A 22,031-nucleotide genomic window follows, 5' to 3' on the forward strand; every position below is an offset into this window, starting at 1 on the left:
CATGTCCATATCAAAAGTACTTTTGGTAGATGGTAAAATGCAACACACTAAATTCTGAAAGATGTTAAATGGAAATATTCTGTATTCTGCCTCTTTCCTATGTCCATATAAAAAGTACTTTTAGTAAATGATGAAGAACATATTAAATTCTGGAAGATGTTAAATAGAAAGATGAGACGCATCTAATTTCAAAGAGACTACCATGTGGAACTAATACTGTAATGAAACATAAAACGTGCTTTATGTTCTTAATGAAATGGAAGATCATTGAAACTATTGCCAGGCATGCCACGGAACAGAGCTTCTCTTAGGAACTTTCAAGTTAGAGAGATAAAATGGAGAGTGGGGAGCTATTTGCTAGGGCAAAAGCACATCAAGGCTGTCTACCTCCAACAGATGGAAATGTAGCTTGCTTGGAGAATGTCATTTAACTAATTTACAGATTTAGGGATAATTTTTGGTTGCCTATATACAAAAACACCTTTAATCTCAAAAACAAAACATGGAATTCTCAAAGGAACTCACTTACTGAGTATATATTATCAAGCCCCTGAATATCCAGCCACTGAGCTGGGTGTGTGCTGGGGATTCAGTGACGAAACCCCATAGTTCCAGTGTTGCCTGCAGAAAACTCAGTGTGGTGGGACAGGGCACGCAGTTGAGGTCTCTATAGTACAGGAGAGGCCATTATAATACCAAGAAAATGTTTAGAGAAAATGCTGTCATTAAATAACATCCATTAGTAAAGTTTCCTTAAAAAGCTGGGCTTCAAGGATCACTGCCTTGTGCTCGGTGAGCAACAGCGAGATGGAGTTGTAAAATTTAGCCCCCTGACCAGGAGTAATTTCATATTTTCTTTTTGAATGTCTAAGATAGAGTTGCATAATGATTTCTGTTATACTGTGACCAACAACAACTTGCTGTTTCTGACTGGATTTAGCATTAGCTTTAGTGCTTCAATGAAGACTACCCTACAGAGAATGATAAGAGGCTACAAATTTAAACTCCTTTTAAACTATTTTACTATCTGCTTATATATTTATAAAGACAAGTAACAATCACATATTTCCTGTGTTTAAAAGGAATGTAGAGTTCTGGTCAAGATGGAGGCCATAGGTAGATATGCTTTGCTTCCTCATACAACCAAAAAAAGGATGACAAATTTAAAAGCAAAAACAACCAGAACTGCCAGAAAATCAAACTGTGTGGAAGTCACAGCCAACAAGTTAAAGAAGAAACATTCATCCAGACTGGTAGGAGGGGTGGAGGTGGGACGCCAGTGCGAAGAGGGCATCACAAGGCAGGGGCTGGCAGGTGGGGGTGGGTGAGATGGTGGCTGGTGGACCAGGATATCCCATACTTGCCTGTAGATAAACCATGAGGAACCACCGGGGAGCAAGACGGACTCTGCGACCAGGGTTCCTGCAAGGGAAACTAAAACCTCAAAACCACTGGCTGTAAAAACCTGTGGGGGTTACAGTGGCAGTGGGAGAAATGCCCAGTCTCATGGGAGAGTCTGTTGGAGAGGTCCACGGCATCCTAGAACGTACATAAACCCACTCACCTGGGAATCAGCACCTGAAAGAGCACAATCCACTTGTGGGAAGGGAGGGAAGTGATGGAAAGTAGGGTAAAAGCTAAGCAAGTGGCACTGTTCTCTCTCAGACCCCTCCCCCCCAGACAGCACCACAACACAGCAAAGAGGGTCGTTCTGCTCTGGTGAATGCCTAAGGCTCCGCCCCTTACAACATAACAAGTACGCAGAGACAAAAAAATATGGCACAAATGAAAGAACAGATCAAAACTCTAGAAAAAGAACTAAGCAACAAGGAAACAGGCAACCTATCAGATGCAGAGTTCAAAACACTGGTAATCAGGATGCTCAAAGAAATGACTGAGTATGGTCAAAACATAAAGAAATGAAGGCTATACAATGTGAAATAAAGGAAAATGTATGAGAACCAACAGTGAAGAGATGGGAACCAGGACTCAAATCAATGATCTGGAACAAGAGGAAGAAACAAACAAACATCCAACCAGGACAGAACCAAAAAACAAGAATTCAAAATAATGAGGAGAGGCTGAGGAAACTTTGGGGCAACTTTAAACATTCCAAAATCTGAATCATAAGAGTGCGAGAAGGAAAAGAGGAAGAGCAAGAAATGTAAAACCTACTTAAATAAATAATGAAGGAAAACTTCCCCAATCTGGACCAGACATCCAAGTCCAAGATGCTCAGAGACCCAAGGAAGTTAGCTCCAAGAAGAAACACACCAAGACACCTCATAATTACATTAGCCAAGATTACAGAGATAAGATTACATTAGCCAAGAGAAGGAGACAATCTTAAAAGCAGCAAGAGAAAAGGAAAGTTAACTACAAAGGAGTTCCCTTAAGACTGTCAGCAATTTCTTAAAAGCAACCTTACAGGTAAGAAGGGACTGGAAAGAAGTATTCCAAGTCAAGGAAAGGCAAGGATTTATATCCAAGGTTATTCTGTCCAGCAAAACTATCATTTAGAATGAAAGAGAAGAAAAGGTGCTTCCCAGATAAGGTCAAGTTAAAGGAGTTCATCATCACCAAGCCCTTATTATATGAAATGTTAAAAGGACTTACTGAAGAAAAAGAAGATCAAAACTATGAACAGTAAAATGACAACTATCTACTGAACCTAAAAAAATAAAAACAAAAACAAAAACAAACTAAGCAAACAACTAGAATAGGAACACAGTCACAGAAATGGAGATCACACAGAGGGTTATCAGAGGGGAGGGGAAGGGGAAAATGGGAAAAAATTAGAAGTATAACTGCATAACTGGTAGGTAGAAAATAGACAGGGCAAGGTTAAGAATAGTACAGGAAATGGAGAAGCCAAATAACTTATATGTATGACTCATGGACATGAACTTGGGGGAGTGGGTGCAGGGCAGAGAGGAATAAAGGGAAAAAAAGGGGGAAAACTATAATAGCATAATCAATAAAATATACTTTAAAAAAAAGAAAAAAACTTAAAAAGATGGTGACCCAAAGCCCTGGCTCCTATTAAGTTGACAAATTTTTCCAGGATAGCTGGCAGAGTTTCTCATGCCAACTATACAACTGTAAAAACAATGAGTCATAATAAAGTGTAGTCTTCAGCAAAACCAGATGTGTTGCCAAGTATCACAGGTGAGACATACACAACCCACCAAGAAATGTCTTTCAAAGGTTTTCCAGAAAAACAAACTTTAACCACTTAGGAGATGTTAAAAGGCTTCTCATATTTCCTACAAAAGCTTACAAACAGGAATTCTAGATGGAGTCAGCATCACATAGCAGATTAAGTTTCACCCATTTGAATACTGATGAAAATGGGACAGATGTCAATCTGTCATTGACCTGTCTCTTAGCATGAGAAGAAACATTTTGAAGTGATGACTCTATCAATGATAAAGTGATGACTTTATCATTTATAAAGACAAAGCTTCAGTATTTCTTCTCTGTTCCAGTCCACAAACCAACTTAACTATTCCAGGGCACAAAGATTCACTAACATCTTTTGAATTGTATATGGCAATGCAAAAAACGACCTCATCTGATGCTTCTGCATTAGGGTCAAATCCAAGGTAAGTTTAAGTTCCTACCAAGTCTTGTCATGAAAAAACATTCACAGTAATCACTGTGTTTTCATGATAAGTAGATATGAGATCCTTTATCCTCTTAACGTCATGTTTTCATAGGTTAGGACTGTATCTCACATGAACCTCTGTGGCTCATATCGAATGTGCAAGATACCTATAATGATTAAGATGAGATACCTATAGATAGATACCTATAATGATTACTTCTTTAATTTCTGACCATGGGGAACTACTCTAAATGTGCAATGTTAAGAATGCTAATAATATTGTGAATCGTCTCACTTCTTTCAAATGAAAGAATACTGAACACTACAACATAATTTTTCACAAAGTTTAAAAAAAGAGAAGAAAGTAGAGAACAGAAAATATTTTGTTCTTCTTAGGTTCATAGGTCCCTGAAGTATATCAATGGAATTCATGGAGTCTAAGAGTAACTTATGTGGCACAGTTAATGAAAGACTCTTTTGGGGGAGAAAAGATGACCAAAATACTCCTGTAGACAATCAGAAAATATTTTTAAAAATACATTGATAGATGAGAATAATGACTTCAGGAAAGGAACTTAAGAATGCAGAAATCCTGACCAGGCAATTTTGGAAAGGAAACACTTTAGTGAAAGAAGTATGTATACATACTTTGGAAATTGCATGGTAAAGGGGTTAAAAATAAAGCTAGAAGGAGAAATAGTACCTTGCCAAACACACACACAATTTTCTAATAATTAAGGTGTCCAAAAAAGATATATAACAGAACAGAAATAATATTAAAACTATTATTCAAGCAAATGGTCTCCAATAAAAGATATGAATCTGCATACTGAAAGCGCTCGCTGGAAACCAATGAAAACTAGCCCACAGTGATCGGTTTCAACATATATACCTGTAAAACTGTCAGACTTCATTAAAGGTAAACTGTGAAGTCTCACAGCCTCTATGTAAAGATCAAATACCTTTAAGGGGAACAGAAGTGAACTGCTATCCACTTCTCAAAGATAAATGTAAAAGCAAGACAATAATGAAAGTATTTTTCAGAACATCAAAGGAAGATGTGAATCATGGATATATGTAATCAAGCTCTCAAAATCATAAAAAACTTTAAACAATTTTAAACATGCAAGGGACTTTGCACTCATAAGACAGTCTTAAGGAATCAATCTATTCAAAAATGAACTTCATTCAAGACTGCCTAGGTGAACTTGAGCAGCAAGACTGACAGAGAGCATTTAATATGTTTCACTGTGGTTTTAGAAAAGTCAAAGATGGCTTAAAGGTGGCGGAAGAGTAAGTGGAAGTTACACTAACATCCTCCTAGGACAAACTGGAATTACAACTAAATTATAGAAAAATCATCCTGAATAGCTGGAGAGAAGACATATAACCATGGACAGACAGTAGAAACCACTTTACCACAATGTTACTGGTAGGGAGTGGGGAGGAGGCACAAGAGGCTTGGCTGGGCTCCCACTGGAGCAGCTGAAGTTCCACAAAGGGATATTCCAGTGGCCAAGGGGGTTCCCCATGAGAAATGCGGGGTCTAAACCCCAAGCCAGGCTCCCTAGCCTACAACACCAGAACCAGGAAAGGAATGCAAACAACATTCAGCTGTGAAAAAGTGGCAGACTTTGCGTCCACCGGGAAGAAACAGCTGGAGAGGCTGAGAGCCTCTTAAAGGGCCAATACAGAAAACTTCTGTTTGCATCCATTGCCAAGGGAAGGCAGAGTGGACTAGAGATTCTTGAGGAGAGTCTGGGGCTGGTAGCTCTGGGGAGAGAGCTGAAGGATCAGCTGCCAAGATCCCTGGGCTGAGTCATTCTCCATACTGCAGAAGCCATCCTTCTCAGGCACCGCACTCCTCTCTGAATGGCAGCAGCCTGAGGGGAAGCAATAGCCCTACCCACAAGAAATACTCCACCCCACCCTATGGTGTTTAAGCCTGACTGCTGAGGAGCACAGCTGGAAGACATTCACTGATTAACCCTACAGAAAGCCTGCAGGCGGAGTCTGATTTCAGGGAGCTCTGAGACTTAGCTGACCCTCCCACAGGCCCAGTGCTGAAATAAACCAGCCTTGGTGCACACCTTGGTTCTTTCTGCACACGAACAGGCCCAGCAAAGGGAGCCACATGCTGTGGGTCGCTGATATATCTAAACTGGTTGCCCAGGGCCAGGCGCAGTCAGGGTTTGACTTAGACACATACCAAGGTCTTGTAGATCTACCTAATCCAGAGAAACAAACACAAAGAGAGGCCAAAACAGAAAGACAAAGAAACAAGCCCCAAACGAAAGAACAAGAGAATTCCCCAGAAGACCTAGATGACATGGAGGCAAGCAATTATGATTATAAAGATACTTAACAGCACGAAAAAAGACATATAAACCATAAAAAAGGACCAGTCAGTAAAAAAGAATGCAATGTCTCAAATAAGTAATACACTGGCAAGAATAAACAGTAGCTTAGATGAAGCAGAGAACTGAATCAGTGATTTGGAAGACAAGGTAGAAAGAAACACCCAAACAGAGCAGCAAAAGAAAAAAAAATTTTAAATGAGGAGAGCTTAAACTTTTGGGACAACATGAAGCATAACAACATCCACATCACTGGAATACTAGAAGGAAAAAAGAGCAAGGGACTGAGAACCTATTTAGAAATAATGACTAAAACTTCCCTAATTTGGTGAAGGAAAAAGACACACAAGTCCTGAAGCTCAGAGTCCCAAACAAGTTGGATCCAAAGAAGCCCACTCCAAGACACATCATTACTAAATTGGCAAGGCCTAAAGATAAGGAGAGAATCCTAAAAGCCCCCAAAGAAAAGCAGGTGGTTACATACAAGGAAACTCCAACTAGACTGCCACCTGATTTCTCATCAGAAACATTTCAGGCCAGAAGGGAGTAGCATGAAATAATTAAGATGATGAAAATCCTGGACCTACAACCAAGGTTATTTTACCCAGCAAGGCTATCATTTAAAATTGAAGGACAAGTAAGGAGATTCCTAGATAAGAAAAAGCTAAAGGAGTTTATTAACACCAAACCAATATTGCAACAAATGTTAAAAGGCTTACTTGAAAAAGAAGGAGGAGGAGGACGAGAAGGAGGAGGGGGAGGAAGAAACCAGAGGAAAAGAGTCTAACAAAAAACTGATACTTAATATATATCTGTCAATAATTACCTTAAATGTAAATGCCTTAAATGCTCCAACCAAAAGACATAGGGTAGCTGAATGGATAAGAAAACAAGACCCATATATATGCTGCCTTTAAGAGACCCACCACAGATTAAAAGCTACACACAGACTAAAAGTAAAGGGATGGTACAAGATACTTCACGCAAATGGAAAAGAAAAAAAAAGCTGGGGTAACAATAATTACACCCAACAAAATAGATATTAAAACCAAGGCTATAATAAAGACAAAGAAGGACACTACATAATAATAAAGGGAACAATCCAACAAGAGGATATAACCATAGTAAACAATTACACACGCAATATACGAGCTCCTGAACATGTAAAGAAACTCTTGATGGACATAAAGGGAGAGATGGACAGAAACAAAGACATAGCAGGAGACTTTGACACCCCACTGACTTCAATGGATATGTCTTCCAGACAGAAAAACAACAAGGAGCAGGATGGTGCAAATGGTGGAGGAGTGAATGGAAGTCTCACTAAACTCCTCCCAGCACCAACCAGGAATCACAACTAAATTATGGAGAAATCACCCAGAACAAACAACTAAACCACAGTGAGAGAGAAGCCTTAGATCCTTGGACAGACAGAAGAATCAGCTTCAGCCCAACCTGACTGATAAGAAGTGTGGTGGAGACTCAAGAAGGCAGGCTGGGTACCAACAGGTGGCAGCACTGGAGGGATAGTGAAGTGGATGGTTGGACGCCCCAGAGAAGAGTGGGGTCTAAACCCAAAGCTGGGATCCACAGTCTAGAGCACCTGAGACCAAAAAGTACAGAAACAACCATCGAGGAAAAGTGGAAGGGTTGTTCTCTGCCAGAGACAAAAAGAGCCATTTAAAGGGCCAATGCACAAACTTTCATTTGCAACCACTCACCTGGGGTTCCAGCAAAGGTGGGGGCAGAGTGGGTTCCAGACACCTGGGGAGAGACTGGGGACAGAGGCTTTGGAGAGAGAGCTGAGAGTAGCTGTGTGATAAGTGGAGTCACCCCCCTTACACAGCAGCCACCCTGCTCAGGGAGACCACTCCCCTATGAGTGGCTGCAGCCTGAGGGGAAACAATGACCCCAACTCCGAGAGGGATTCTGCCCCACCCTATGGTGCTGAACACAGAATGACTAGATTAACAACTGAAGGAGACAGCCATGGACAATAGATCCCTGGAAGTTTCGAACAGGCTGCCTAAAGTCAGACAGGGTCAACATCTGACATCACCAGAGGCAGATCCAGGAAGAAAAAACAGTGATAAATACTAGAAGCTACTGAGACAAAGTCCACTGTGGTCTTCTCCATGATTTGTGATACTTTCTTTCCTGCATAGCTTTTTAACATTCATTTCTTGTCCATCAAGTCTGTGCATATTGTCACTAGATTTTATGCTACAGTTTATTTCAATTCACTTATTTTGCCCCTCCCTTCTCTCATCCCATTTTACCTTCTTCTCATTATTTTCGTTTTAAATTTTGTTTCCTCTCTTGCTACAACTTGTTCCCATTCCATGCTCCTGCTATTTCTGCCCCGTTCAGCCTCACAAAACCAATTTTTAAAAAAGATTTGGCTTATTTATTTTTGGAGATAGGAAAAGGAAAGGACAAAGAGAGAGATATTTTTTAAAATATATTTTATTGATTATGCCATTAGTTGTCCCATTCCTTTACTCCCCTCCACCCTGCACACCCCTCCCCCACCATTCCCCCCTTGCGTTCATGTCCATGTGTCACAAGTTCTTTAGATTCTGTATTTCCTATAGTATTCCTGCTCTCCTTGCTATTTTCTACCTATCCTCTATGCTACTTATTCTCTGTACCTTTTCCCCCCCTCTTCTCCTCCCACTCCCCTGTTGCTAACCCTCCATGTGATCTCCATTTCTGTTTCCTCTCTCGATCTAGCTGTCCTCTTAGTTGGCTTTTGTTTTAGGTGTGGTTGTTAATAACTGTCAGTTTTCTGTCCTTTCACTGTTCATATTTTTTATCTTCTTTTTCTTAGATAAGTCCCTTTAACATTTCATATAATAAGGGCTTGGTGATGATGAACTCCTTGAATTTGATCTTATCTGAGAAGCACTTTATCTGCCCTTCCATTCTAAATGAAAGCTCTGATGGATAGAGCAATCTTGGTTGTAGGACTTTGGATTTCATGACTTGGAATACTTCTTTCCAGCCCCTTCTTGTCTGTAAGGTCTCTTTTGAGAAATCCGCTGACAGTCTGATGGGAATTCCTTTGTAGGTAACTGTCCCCTTATCTCTTGCTGCTTCTAGAATTCTCTCCTTGTCTTTAATCTTGGCTAATGTAATTATGATGTGCCTTGGTGTGTTCCTCCTTGGGCCTACCTTCTTTGGGACTCTCTGAGCTTCCTGGATTTCCTGGAAGTCTATTTCCTTTGCCAACTTGGGGAAGTTCTCCTTTATTATTTGTTCAAATAAGTTTTCTGCTTGTTGCTGTTCCTCTTCCCCTTCTGGTATCCCTATAATTCGGATGTTGGGATGTTCAAAGATGTCCTGGAGGTTTCTAAGCCTCCTCTCATTTTTTTAAATTCTTGTTTCTTCCTTCTTTTCTGTTTGGTTGTTTCTTTCTTCCTTCTGGTCCACTCCCTTGATTTCAGTCCCAGTTTCCTTTCCATCACTATTGGTTTCCTGTGCATTTCCCTTCATTTCAATCAGTTTAGCCTTCATATGTTCTTCTAATTTGTGGCTAAAATCAACCAATTCTGTGAGCATCCTGATCACCAGTATTTTGAACTGTGCATCTGAAAGGCTAGCTATTTCTTGGTCACTTAGACTTACAGGCTCTGGGGCTTTGAGCTGTTCTTGAGTCATAATGCTTGGTCTGTTTGCACCTGTTATGTTTGAGGGGCAGAGCCTTAGGTGTTCACCAGGGCAGGGCAACCCAGTCACTGGGTTGCAAAACTGTATGTGGGGGCGGGGTTAGAGAGGGGAAAAAAATGGCACTTTGCTCCACTCTGCTCTCAGATTTCTGTCCCCTCTGAGGCTTCCCACAAGCAAATTTGGCCCCTCTGCTGCTGGTTCCTGGTGTGTGGGCCTGTGTACTCTCCAGGACCCTGTGGGTCTCTCCAACGTACTCTCTGTGGGCCTGGGAGCCTCTCCCGGCCCCTAGACCCCAAGAAAGTCTTTCCAGTTGGTGCTTTCCAGCTCTAATTCCTGTTGCTGGGGCCCTAGCCTGAGCGGTCTGTCTCACTGTTCGCTCCTTTGCTTGGTTTATCTGCGTGCGAATGTGTGACTGCAGTCAGCCAGCTGACCTGCACCCTCACTGGGTCCTCCTGTCGCTGCCTCCACTCCTGGGTCAGAATGGACCAAATGACCATTCCAGTCCAACCCCACTCCACCGCTGACTCTGTCCCTCTTACCGGTCTGAGTGGTTCGTTGTTGTTGGACTTCCGTACAGTTCAATTTTCACTGTTTTGCCTGCGTTTTTGTTTCTAAAACTTCGCTGTCTTTAAATTTAGTTGTGGGAGGGGGCACAGTGTTCCCACCTACGCCTCCATCTTGGCTGGAAGTCTCAAGAGAGAAATATTAATATGTGGTTGCCTCTCACATGACCTAGCCTGCAAGCCAGGCATGTGCCCTAACTTGGAATTGAACCATAAATAAATGCAATGGGATTAATTTAGCTATTATAAAAAAACCCCACACCCTGGCTGATGTGGCTCAGTGGACTGAGCACCAGCCTGTGAACCAAAGGGTTGCCTGTTTGATTCCCAGTCAGGGCACATGCCTGGGTTGCCTGCCAGGTCATCAGTAGGGGGCACATGAGAGGCAACCACACATTCATGTTTCTTTCCCTTTTTTCCTCCCTCCCTTCCCCTCTGTCTAAAAATACATAAATAAAATGTTTATTTAAAAAACTCAATGAACTTGGTTCATAAAATATCCAAAAATATGTTATATCTGAGAAATATACCCCAAACAAAATGATTCAGAAAAACTAAAAATAAAGGGATGAGTAAAAACAGGTATATAAGGCAAAATAAGAACACTGTGTGTGTATAATCTTGATGCCAGACAAATAAGAATTCAAACTTAAAAGTACCACATTTGACAATGGAGAAACTTTCTAATGCTAGAAGTCACAATTTGAATTGAAGACATTAAAATAATATCCATGCAATAATACGGCATCCCCCTTAGAAAAGCAAACACCCAAGAAAATGCAGTAAAGCAAAAAGAGAAACACTAATAAGAGATCAAATGGATAAAAATACGGATATAGAAAAGTTAAATAGCACAGTAAATAAGATAGATCTTTTGGATGCCTATCAAACTTTACACCTTAATTTGAGATAATAAACCTCCTCAAGCATACACGGGGACATTTACAAAAATGACTGTATATTAGGTTACAAAGAGAACAGCAGCAGATTCCATACAGTAAAAAAATTTCCCAACAAACAAAAGTCCAGGACCAGAGTTCCTCTGTGGAGAGCTTCACAGGTGAACTATGCCAAACATTCAAAGAAGAATTAACACCTTTTGTTCTTAGGTTTTTTTCAAGAAACTGAAGAGACAGGAATACTTCCAAATGCATTCTATGAAGGCCACATTACTTAGATACCAAAACCAAAAAAGACATTACAAAAAATAAAAATGAAAAATTAAATTATAGGCCAATATCCTTGGTGAGCATAGATGAAAATATTCTCAACAAAATATTAGCATACCTGGGTGCCAAATATATGGTGATGGGAAATCACTTGATTTTGGGTGGTGGACACACAATGCAATATACAGATCAAAACTTTTTTAATTTCTGCAAAAAAATATTAGCAAACTGGATTACATAATACATTAAAAGAATTACTATGATCAAATGGGATTCATCCCACAGATACAAGGATGTCTCAACATCTGTGAATCAATTCCATACACCACATTAACAAAATAAAAGATAAAAACCATATGATCATCTCAATAGATGCAGAAAAAGAAATTTGACAAAATTTAAAATCCCTTTATGATAAAAAATTCTCAACAAAGTAGATACAGAAGGAACACATTTCTGTGTAATAAAGGGCATACACGAAAAACCCACAGCTAATAACACAGTGAATGGTGATACCTGGAAGCTTTTCCTCTACAACCAGGAACAAGACAAGGATTCCCACTGTAACTTCCATTCACCACTGTACTGAAAGTCCTACTCATAGCAGCCAGAAAGGGGGAAGAAATAAAAGGCATTGAAATCAGAACCGAAGAGGTAAAACTCTAAGTATTTACAGATGACATGATACCATATATATAGAAAACTCTGAAGACTTCCACTAAAAAACTACCATGAATAAATGAATTTAGTGAAGTTGTAGGATATAGAATAAATGTGCAGAGATCTGATTCATTTTTATAACTAATTATGAAGGAATTAAGAAAACAATCTCATTTATAATTACATCAAAAAGCATAAAATATCTAGGAATAAATTTAATAAAAGAGAAAAAAGTCAATAAAATAAAAGGATAAATATAAATGAATTAAATTCCTAGTTAAAGGAAATTGCTAAAGGAAATTGCTAATTGCAAATGCTAAAGCATTTAGCTAGGAAACAAACAACAAAATAAACCAAAAGAAAACATACATGAGAAAAAGAAAATAGAAACTGAGATTAGAGAAGAAGAAAAAATAGATCTAAATATAATTAATAAATTAAAATCTATGTTTTGGAATAAATTACCAGGCAAACCACTAGCTAACCAAAGGGAAAATAAAAAGAAAGAAAAAGCACAAATATACAAAACAAGAAAAGGTATGAGGGAAATAACCACTACAGAGAAAAATCATAATATTTTGTAGACACCACTGCAAATAAATTTAAAAACCTACGCAAAATGGGTAATTTATCAAATAAAGTTTATTAAAACTGAACTCCTTAGCAATAAAGTTGAAACAGACCATTTTCCTTAGAAGAAATAAAAGTCATTCAGTGACTACTTTACCAAGAAAGCACGTGGACCAGATGGTTTCACAAACTGAAGCCTTCAAAGTCTAGCTTGTTTAAATGTTCTATAAAGTTTTCTGGAAAAGTGAAAAGGAAGACAAACTTCCTAATTCTTTTTATTTAGGTACGTAACATCTATACATAAACCTAATAAAGACAATGCAAACTGATTATTAACTAATTGTAACTTATAAATATTTAGGCAATAGGATATAATATTAGGAAACCAAATCTAATGCCACATTAAAAGAATAACCCACCAGGATCAAATGCTATTTATTCTAGGAATGTGAAGTTGGTTCAGTATCTGGGAATCCATTAACATAACACACTATACTAACAGAGTTAATGAAAAATAATAGTTTTCACCAGAGGTGATAAAAAAGACTTTCCAACAAAATTCAACATTTTTCTAATAAAACCAATTCAATAAAATTGAAATCAAGAGATACTTCCTGTTATGGACTAAATGTATCCTCCCCAAAATTCATTATGTTGAAGCCTCAATCCCAGATATGACTGTATTTAGAGACAGAGCCTTTATGGAGGCAATTAAGATTAAATGAGGCCATAAGGGTAGATCCTACTCTGACAGGATTCGTGTTCTTAAAAGAAGAAATATGAAAAAAACTCGCTCCTCTCTTTCTCTTTCCTTCTCCCTCCCTTGCCCCCTCCCTCTCTCTCTCTCTCTCCTGTCCCCTGCTCCTCTCCCTCCCCTTCTCTACCATGTGAGGACACAGACAGGTGTCTGCCTACAAGAGAGCCCTCACCAGGAACTAAATCTGGCACCTTGATCTGGGACTTCTAGAGCTGAGAAAAAAATAAATGTCTGTTGTATAAGCTGTCTAGTCTATAATATATTGTTATGGTAGCCTAAACTAATCACTAAACAATTAAGAACAAAGGAAGGGTGCCCATTACGTACACTACTATTACACAGAGTACTCCCTGGTGATTTAGCTGATGTAATTAGAGAAAAGAAATCAATCACAGGTGTAAGAAATGGAAAAATAAAACTACCCCCATTTGCAGATAAGATTGTGTACCTGGGAATCCCTAGAAAGTTAACAATCAAACTGAAACAATAAACTCAGTAAAGTTGCAGAATATAAAATCAAGACATGTAAATCAAATTTTCATAACCTTAGTAACCAATGTGGACTCTGAAGAAGACACCTACTGGGAAGGACTCCTGGTAGCTTAACTGGGTCACATGTAATAAACAACCTAGCAGCCATTTCTCACAGGGGCCTCATGCAAACTGCACTTCTGGGGAAATCTGCACTAAACTACCTTCCTCTGCATCGAACTGCCTGCCAGCACTCTGTTCCTGCCATCTGAACCAGCCCTTATAAAATAGTTCCTGGAATCCTATTTCAACCAACAGGACTGAGACTCTCTCCCCGCCAACTGGAACCCTGTAGCTAAAACCCTAGCAACATCTTCAGCGACCAATGAGAGTGCCTCTATTCCGACTAATCGGGACAGTGGCTTTGGACCATTCAAGCTATAAGGATTTGGAGTCCTCATTTACATGAGGATGGACCAATCAGGGACCAGGGGCAAGGACTTCTGTCTATACACGCCAGCTCCCCTCTTGCTCTGGGAGCACACTCTCTTTCCACCAAACAGTGAAGACAGTGTTACCCTGGCTAGAACCTAAACACCAAAGATGTCTGTCTCACCAGAGTACAGTGAAGCAGGGCTGTCCGGGCACAGAGCAGGGCAGAGGGGAGCAGAGCTGTCTAACCAAAGACGGCATGGCCTCAAGTCTGCTTTGCCCCAGGGCCACCTAAGAGCAGTACTGATGACACAGCCATGCTTTAATACAAGTGAGCTGTGTGCACTGAATCAAGTTTCCTTCTTCACTGCACCCCAAATAGGGGATTCCCGTTGGCATTGAACTGACACCAATGATCATTAGTACACACTAATTAGAGGACATATGGCAAAACAAAACAAAAACACCACCACTCATTACAGCAGCAAAGAAGATATTTTGAAATAATTTTAACAAAAATGTGTAAAAGCTATATGAGAAAACACTTAACACACTCCAGAAAAACAAAACTAGATTTGAAAAATGGAAAAAAGCAGCTGTTATTCTTGAACAGAACGGCTCAACATTATAAAAATAGTTTATAAACATAATCCCAATAAAAATACCAACAAACTTTTTAAATGAAGTTGGACAGGTTGATATTAAACTTCTTATAGATGAACAGCAAGGAGAGCCAAGAAAACACTAAAAATGGACATCTGTGAAGACGCAGCTAGCCCAATCAGACATTAAAACAGTACAGAGCCTTTATAATTAAAACTGTGAGATCCTGATACATGAATAGATACACCACTGGAATACAACAGAAAACCCAGAAATAGAACCAAGTACATATAAAACTGAAGTATATGATAAAAGTAACACATAGGTATCATTGAGGCAAAGACAGACTTTTAAACACATGATGCTAGGATAAGTAATTAGCCATTTGGAAAACATAGTATTAGATCTACACACCAATACGATTTAAAAGAATATCTTCAAATGAACCAGGGATCTAAATATACCATGTAAATGTACTAAAAGAATATATGGATAAATTTATTTTTAATTAGGATGTACAAAAAAGCTTTTCAATTTTCAATTATGACTTAGAATACAGATGCAGTAAAAGACTGATACAGTTACTACATTTTTAAAAGTTTGCATAACAAAAAATCCCACTTATAAACAAGCTCCATTAACGAAATTGAAACACTAGGAAATAAACTAAGAGAAACTGCAGCACAGATCACATAAAGGCTAACATCACTGAAAGACAGTAAGGAAGTTCTGAATACACCAGCGAAACAAAAAAACTTGACAGAAAAATGGGAAATGATAAGAACAGACAAAAAGAGGGGGAAAAATGGACCTTCAACATATTTTTTTAAAAAGCTCAACTTGACTCATAGTGAAGAGGAATATAATTATACTGGGATACCATTTCTTACCTATCAATCGGCAAATCATCACCATATACTCTATTGGCAAGGCTGTGGGAAACAGGCATTTTAATGCATTGTGGTGAAAATGCAATCGGCACAACCATTGTATGAGGGAATCTGGCAATATCTACAAACTGCCAAACCTTTTGAACCACTAAGTCTACTTCAGGAATTTACTCTGAAGATACATCTCCAAAAATACAAAAAACATATATGTATAATGTTACTTACTGCAGAGTTATTGTAATTGTAAAATATTGGAAGCAACCTATATACCCATATATACAAGAGTGGTTAAATAAACTGTAGTAGTACATCCACACTCTGCAGTTCTATGCAGCTGTGAAAAAAATGAGGACCATCTCTATGAACTGTAATGATTGCTAGTAGATATGTTGTTGAAGGGTAGGGGAAAGGAAGTACAAAGGAATATCAATAGTATGTTACATTTTGAATAAGAAGGGAAAAATAAAATCATATAAATGCATCATTTATACAAAAAAAAAGAAACGTGGAAAAGGAAAAAACAAAAACTAATGGAACTGGTTACCTAGAAGGGTTGGATGGAGGTAATGTAGTGCAGCCCTGGCCAGTGTGGCTCAGTTGGCTGAAGCACTGACCAGTAAACCAAAAGACGACAGGTTCAATTTCAGGGCACTTGCCTGGGCTATATAGGTTCAGTTCCCAGTCAGTACGCATGGTGAGAGGCAATCAATCAATCTTTCTGTCACATCAATGTTCCTTTCCCTCTCTCTCTTCCTCCTTTTCCCCCTCTCTAAAATCAGTAAGCATGTCTTCAAATAAAGATTAAAAAAATAGTGTAGTGATGTCACTATCTTATTGTATAGTTCTAACTCTGAGAACCATGTTAATGTGAAACTCAACAAAAGCAGAAGAAAACCAACAAGAATAGAGGAACAAAACTAAAATGGAACATGCACAAAAGTAAATGAACCAAAACTTATTAGGAATGGGTAACATAAGCACACTGGAGGGTGGGAGGTGGTGGGGAAAGAGTAGCCCAGGCAATTCTGAACATTATTTAGACTCCTCAGTTACAGGTAGCAGGCTTCCCTGACTAAGAAGCATAGGCTAGCTATCCTGAAACTATTTTCTGTGTATTACAGCACGAAACAAGTAAATAAAATAAGTACTTATATTGTAGATAAACAGGAGCTAGATATCTCATCAACATAGTGGTTACCGATATAAAAAGGTACCAATACCTTTAATTCTAACCCTGTGATGTTGGATTAGAATTAAACATTCTCAGTAAGAATATATGCTTTTTAATAAATATTGGTAATTATAAAAACAGATATACTATGGGTAATGTATACAGGGTCTGGTAGAAGTAACGCCCACCTGAGTGTGGTTAGTAGGGTAATAATATGGGTGCAATAATTTAGAGTTTTAATTTGAACATTTCACCTAAAATGTCATATGGTGTGCTTGAGTGTGATATTGTTATGTTACAGAATTACATGCTTATAATTTTGTAATACAAGATTTTGTATAAAAAAGGGCATTATTTGTGCTGGGCACTATATATTTTGTATATACACATCTATTTAATAAATTTGTTTGCTGATAGGGCATAACAGCTCACTGGTCTAAACTTAGAGATCAGATTTCTAATAACAATTTTCCACTAAAAGAACAAGGATTCCTTGAAGAAATGGCTGATTTCGGAGCTGGGGTAGGGCAAGTACACAATACATCTAGAATGTCCTATGCCAGACCAGAAGGGAGTACTCAAAAAATTATGAGGACATCATAAAAGCTTTAAAGAGGCTCCCACTGGAAAATTAGGACAATCTGAGAATCAAAATAAATAGTAAGTAAAGGATTATAAACCATGGAGTAACATAAGAATCCATGAGTCCACACTTATATAAAAGAAAAAGCTCATCCCTTCAGCAGAAAAACACTGATAGACACAGAAGGAATGATGAAATTAGAAAATCACCACTTGATGAGAATTGTAATACAGCTGATTCAGACAAGAATCATTAACGGATGCCAAAAGTAATGGGTACAAGTTTGATGAGTAACAGAATATTTACATCATTTCAGGGAGACTTTCCCACAAGATGAGTACTGATGAAAGGAAGCGGCTACAGTGTAGAAATCTGGGAGATGCCGTCTCAGCCAAGAGATCCAAAACATCACCAGTAATGGCACAAACTGACCCTGTGTGCCTCCTGATACAACACACTGAAGGTATCACTTCCGGTGTTTTCCTGCCAAGTCACTTAACATGAATCAAATCATGAGGAAACATCAAGCAAACCAAATTAGGAATTTAAACTGGCCCATAAACTTCAAAAATGTAAAAATCATGAAATCAAGGAGAAACACAGAAACTGCCCTTGCATTTAATTTCCAAAACCAATGGAGACTAAAAGACGACGTGACAACTGAATGCAAGGGAAGTTTGAATGCAATGTATGATCTGAGAATTAATTTCGCTATAAAGGGCATTTTAGACAATTGGAGAAATCTGCATAATGTCTGCAGGCTAGTATAACATCAACGTTAAACTCTTTCTCCCACTGACCATACATTGCTACCCAAATGGAGGACCAGGGGTCTACAGGAGGAAGTGAGGGGAAGGGGGCAAACTGAATCCAACAGGAACCATCATTACTTAGTGCCCCTCACCTTTCTGCGGCTTTTCATTAGCCCAGGTGAAGAGAGACTAAGGAAAACCAAAAAACAATGGAAATGAGAGAAAGCGGAGATTTACTGTACACCTACTATATCCCAAGTACTTCAAAGTATTATTGCATTTAATCTTCCTACAATACAGATGATGCCTTTGAATTTACAGACAGGGCCAATGACGTGCAGAAAGGGCTTTTAGCCAGTACCCTGGTATGTACTGGAGCTGTGATGAGAACCCAGTGAGCGATTTAAAACCTGTGCTCAGATTTTTTTTTAAGATTTTATTTCTTTAGAGGGGAGGGGAAGGGAAGGAGAGAGAGGAGAGGGAGAGCAATGTATTAATGTATGGTTGCCTCTCGTGCGTCCCCTGCTGTGAACTGGCCTGCCACAGGCATGGGCCCAGACTGGGAATCGAACCACGATCCTTTGGTTCGCAGGCCTGTGCTCAATCCACTGAGCTACACCAGCCAAGGCTGTGCTCAGATTTTTCCAGTAACACTTAGATTTTTCTCATGACACTCAATCTTTCCAGTAACATTAATTATTGTCCAAATATACATGTATAATCCTCTTCTTTTATTTAAAAAAAACCCTTTCATTATGGAAATTTTCAAAATGACAGCATTTTGCACTGTATCATGCACACTCTTTTGACCAAACTTTTGAGAGGAAAATAAGAATGTGCATTATACTGGGTGTAATGATTACAGACCATGAGTAAAACAATGGTTATGTGCACAAAAATGTGGGTGTGCATTATACCCGGCCAAATGCAGCATGTGAAGGCAGAGAGTGTAACAACTGTGTGTGCACCCACAGATCAGCTCCATCTACCTGTCATTCTTGTTTCATCTATCCTTCTTCCTACCTTTCTTCTCCCTGAAATATTTAAAAACAAATCCAAGATATTTCACCTCAGACTGTCTCTAACAAATTAGATCTTAAAAAAAATAATAACATTTACCACACCAAAAGCAATCATTCTCGACAATCACTGAATATACAATTCCTCTTAGAATTTCTCTAATTATCTTTAAAATGTCTCCTTTCATTGGGTTAGCTTAAATTAAGATACAAACCAGGTGCACACATTACTTTTGGAAGATGTATCTCAATGTCTGACAGTTCTTTCTACTTCCTCCCCTTTCTTTTTCTTTTAAATTCCATTTATATACAGGTATACTTCAGAAATATTGCAAGTTTGGTTCCAGACGAGTGCAATAAACAAGTATTGCCCTAAAGTAAGCTTTTTGCTAATAGCGACTCTTATCTTCAATTTGTAAAAAAATGCAACACCTGTGAGGTGCAATAAACCAAAGCATGCCTATATAGGCTTTAGGATTGATATAATGTGTTTCTCTAGCTCCTTTATTTCCTGTAAACTGTTACATGTTTGATCACATTGTGTTTCACCTTTTTTCATTGTTGTTTCAAGATAGCTCATCTACTGCAGTAAACCTATTTACTCTCTACTGAGTCACCTCAGGAGGCATCTGATATCCACTTGTCTTCTTCGATTAGTGTTACATTACTGGTGTTTCTAGGTCCTCAGGTATTTAGGACCTCAGGTTTCTAGGTCCTAAAAGCTTATCTGACACCACATATTCTTGGCAATGCAAACGTGGTGATCAAGGTACCAGGTTAATCAAGAGTTGACTCAGAGACAACAGAGGTTATCAATTAACAGTCAGAGAAGCAGGACAGAAATTGTACCTCTGGTAGGTAAGAGGCCAAAAAGTAGAGGAGATAAAGTATTTGATTGTACATGTAGAGGAAGCCACAGAGGATGAACAAGATGCATAAAGAATAAGACACAAGGTTCCAATTATAGTTCTAAAAAGACACTTTAAACACTTGTACGAATAAACGTTTCCAAACAAACTCAAAGAATTCAATAGTTCACCAAAACTACCTTACAAAATTTTTGACATTTCTTGCTTAAGAGAAAAGGGCTGCTCTCTAAGCCAAAGGTCAAAGTAGATGATCCTGGGATCCTTTTAAAATACTGAGGCCTGGGTCCCACCCAAACAATTTTGATTCATCTGGTCTAAGGTAAGGATCAGGTATACAGGGAGTATTATTTAAAAGTCTTCCCAGGTGACTCCAATATGTAGCCGTAATTGAGAACCATAGCTCCTGGCTAAGGGTAAAACCAGTAACAGCTAATATTTACTAAGCGTATGTGTTGTATGTTATACACTGTTCTAAGCACGTATGAGTTCATTTCCCATTTTACAAGTGAGGAAACAGAGAGGTCACATAACTTGTATAGGGCCACAGAGCAAGGAAACAGCAAAGTTAGGATTAAATACCAAGAGGTTTGGATAAAAAGCCCATCCCTTAATGATAGTGATATACTGCTTCTTAAGTGTGAATTATAATTATATTCTTTAACTGCAAATAAAACAATCAAAGAAAAACAAAAAAGTGAGATAATTAACTTTTCCTTCTTAGAAATAAATTAAGTGATATTTTGTTGCCAAGGTACGAATATAGGCTTATAAGAAAAGTAAATGAAGAGACAAGAATCTTCTCTTCCCAAAAGATTCAAATTTGAGATTTTCACACATGCTTTCAATAATTTCCCATGTATCATCCACACAGCATAGTTATTCAACGTTAAGTACCAAAAACTGCTTTAGTTTTAAAACTTGGGGCAATAATATATTACATGTACATTCACAAGAAAATTTCCTACCTATTTCAGTCCTGCTAACTCCAATTCCATTATAAATTCTCAAGTAATTAAGATGACAAGAATCAGAATCTTCAATGTCAAAGTCACCAAATTTGATGCGCACTTTCTCTCCCATCTTCACACGAATCTCCCATTCACAAACGGTGCTGTTGGGATAGGTCTGTGGGTAGTTTATGGACGTGAGAGTTCCACTTTCAGGGCCTAGTACAGTATGCCCGCATCCATCACCTTTAAAAAGAGTCAAAAGAACAATAAATTATTCTTACTCTTTAAGTATACCATATAGACTTAGGATTTATGTGAAGATTTTAAAATATGTATGATATTAGATACTTTATACCACTAATCCTCCTCATACAAGATAAAAAGCAGAGGACACAGTGCTTAGTATATCGATGCACAGGAGCCGAAAGAAGCCAGGCTAGGCCAAAATACTCAATGATTATCTTTATAATTTATGAGTTCAAAAAACCTTTCAATCTGAACTGGAATAGAAGTACACATGATTTTTCAAAAGAAATGATATATATACAAGTCTTAAATCCAATCTTTAAAAGTATCAATTCACAGTAATTGTTTAAAGTAAATGTAAACTATAAAAATGAAAGTATGTGATTGGATTCACCTATTATTTACAAATATCACAAACCCCTTCTAAAATCTGTGAGATGAATGATTTCTAAAAGTACTTTATACTAACAATTACGCAATTACTGACCACATTACACATGCAAGGTACTCCTTGGAGGCACTGAATAATAGTTATTGAAGTTTAATTTTATATTCTACTGAAATTTGACTTTTTTAGTAATCCTTCTCCAAAGCCCCATTGTTTCCCTACAAAATGGTAAGAAAAAATTAAATTAAATGCTTATTAAAGATTAGGAAAAATGTGTTTGTAGCAGCATTATTTGCTCTAGAAAT

General features: G+C 38.3%; 1 protein-coding gene across 2 annotated transcripts in view; it reads right to left on the minus strand.

Annotated features, from left to right (window-relative positions):
* The window catches only part of DCBLD2 (discoidin, CUB and LCCL domain containing 2), a 93,387-nt gene that overhangs the window by 47,059 nt on the left and 24,297 nt on the right, over positions 1 to 22,031 (minus strand). For both annotated transcript variants that reach the window (XM_037058916.1, XM_037058917.1), the window contains one exon: positions 21,108 to 21,335. In XM_037058916.1, the coding sequence (XP_036914811.1) occupies positions 21,108 to 21,335 (228 nt within the window). The remainder of the gene's footprint in view (positions 1 to 21,107; positions 21,336 to 22,031) is intronic.

Source organism: Sturnira hondurensis, unplaced genomic scaffold, assembly GCF_014824575.4.
Source record: "Sturnira hondurensis isolate 20B ecotype Veracruz unplaced genomic scaffold, ASM1482457v3 Scaffold0010428, whole genome shotgun sequence".
NCBI lineage: Eukaryota > Metazoa > Chordata > Mammalia > Chiroptera > Phyllostomidae > Sturnira > Sturnira hondurensis.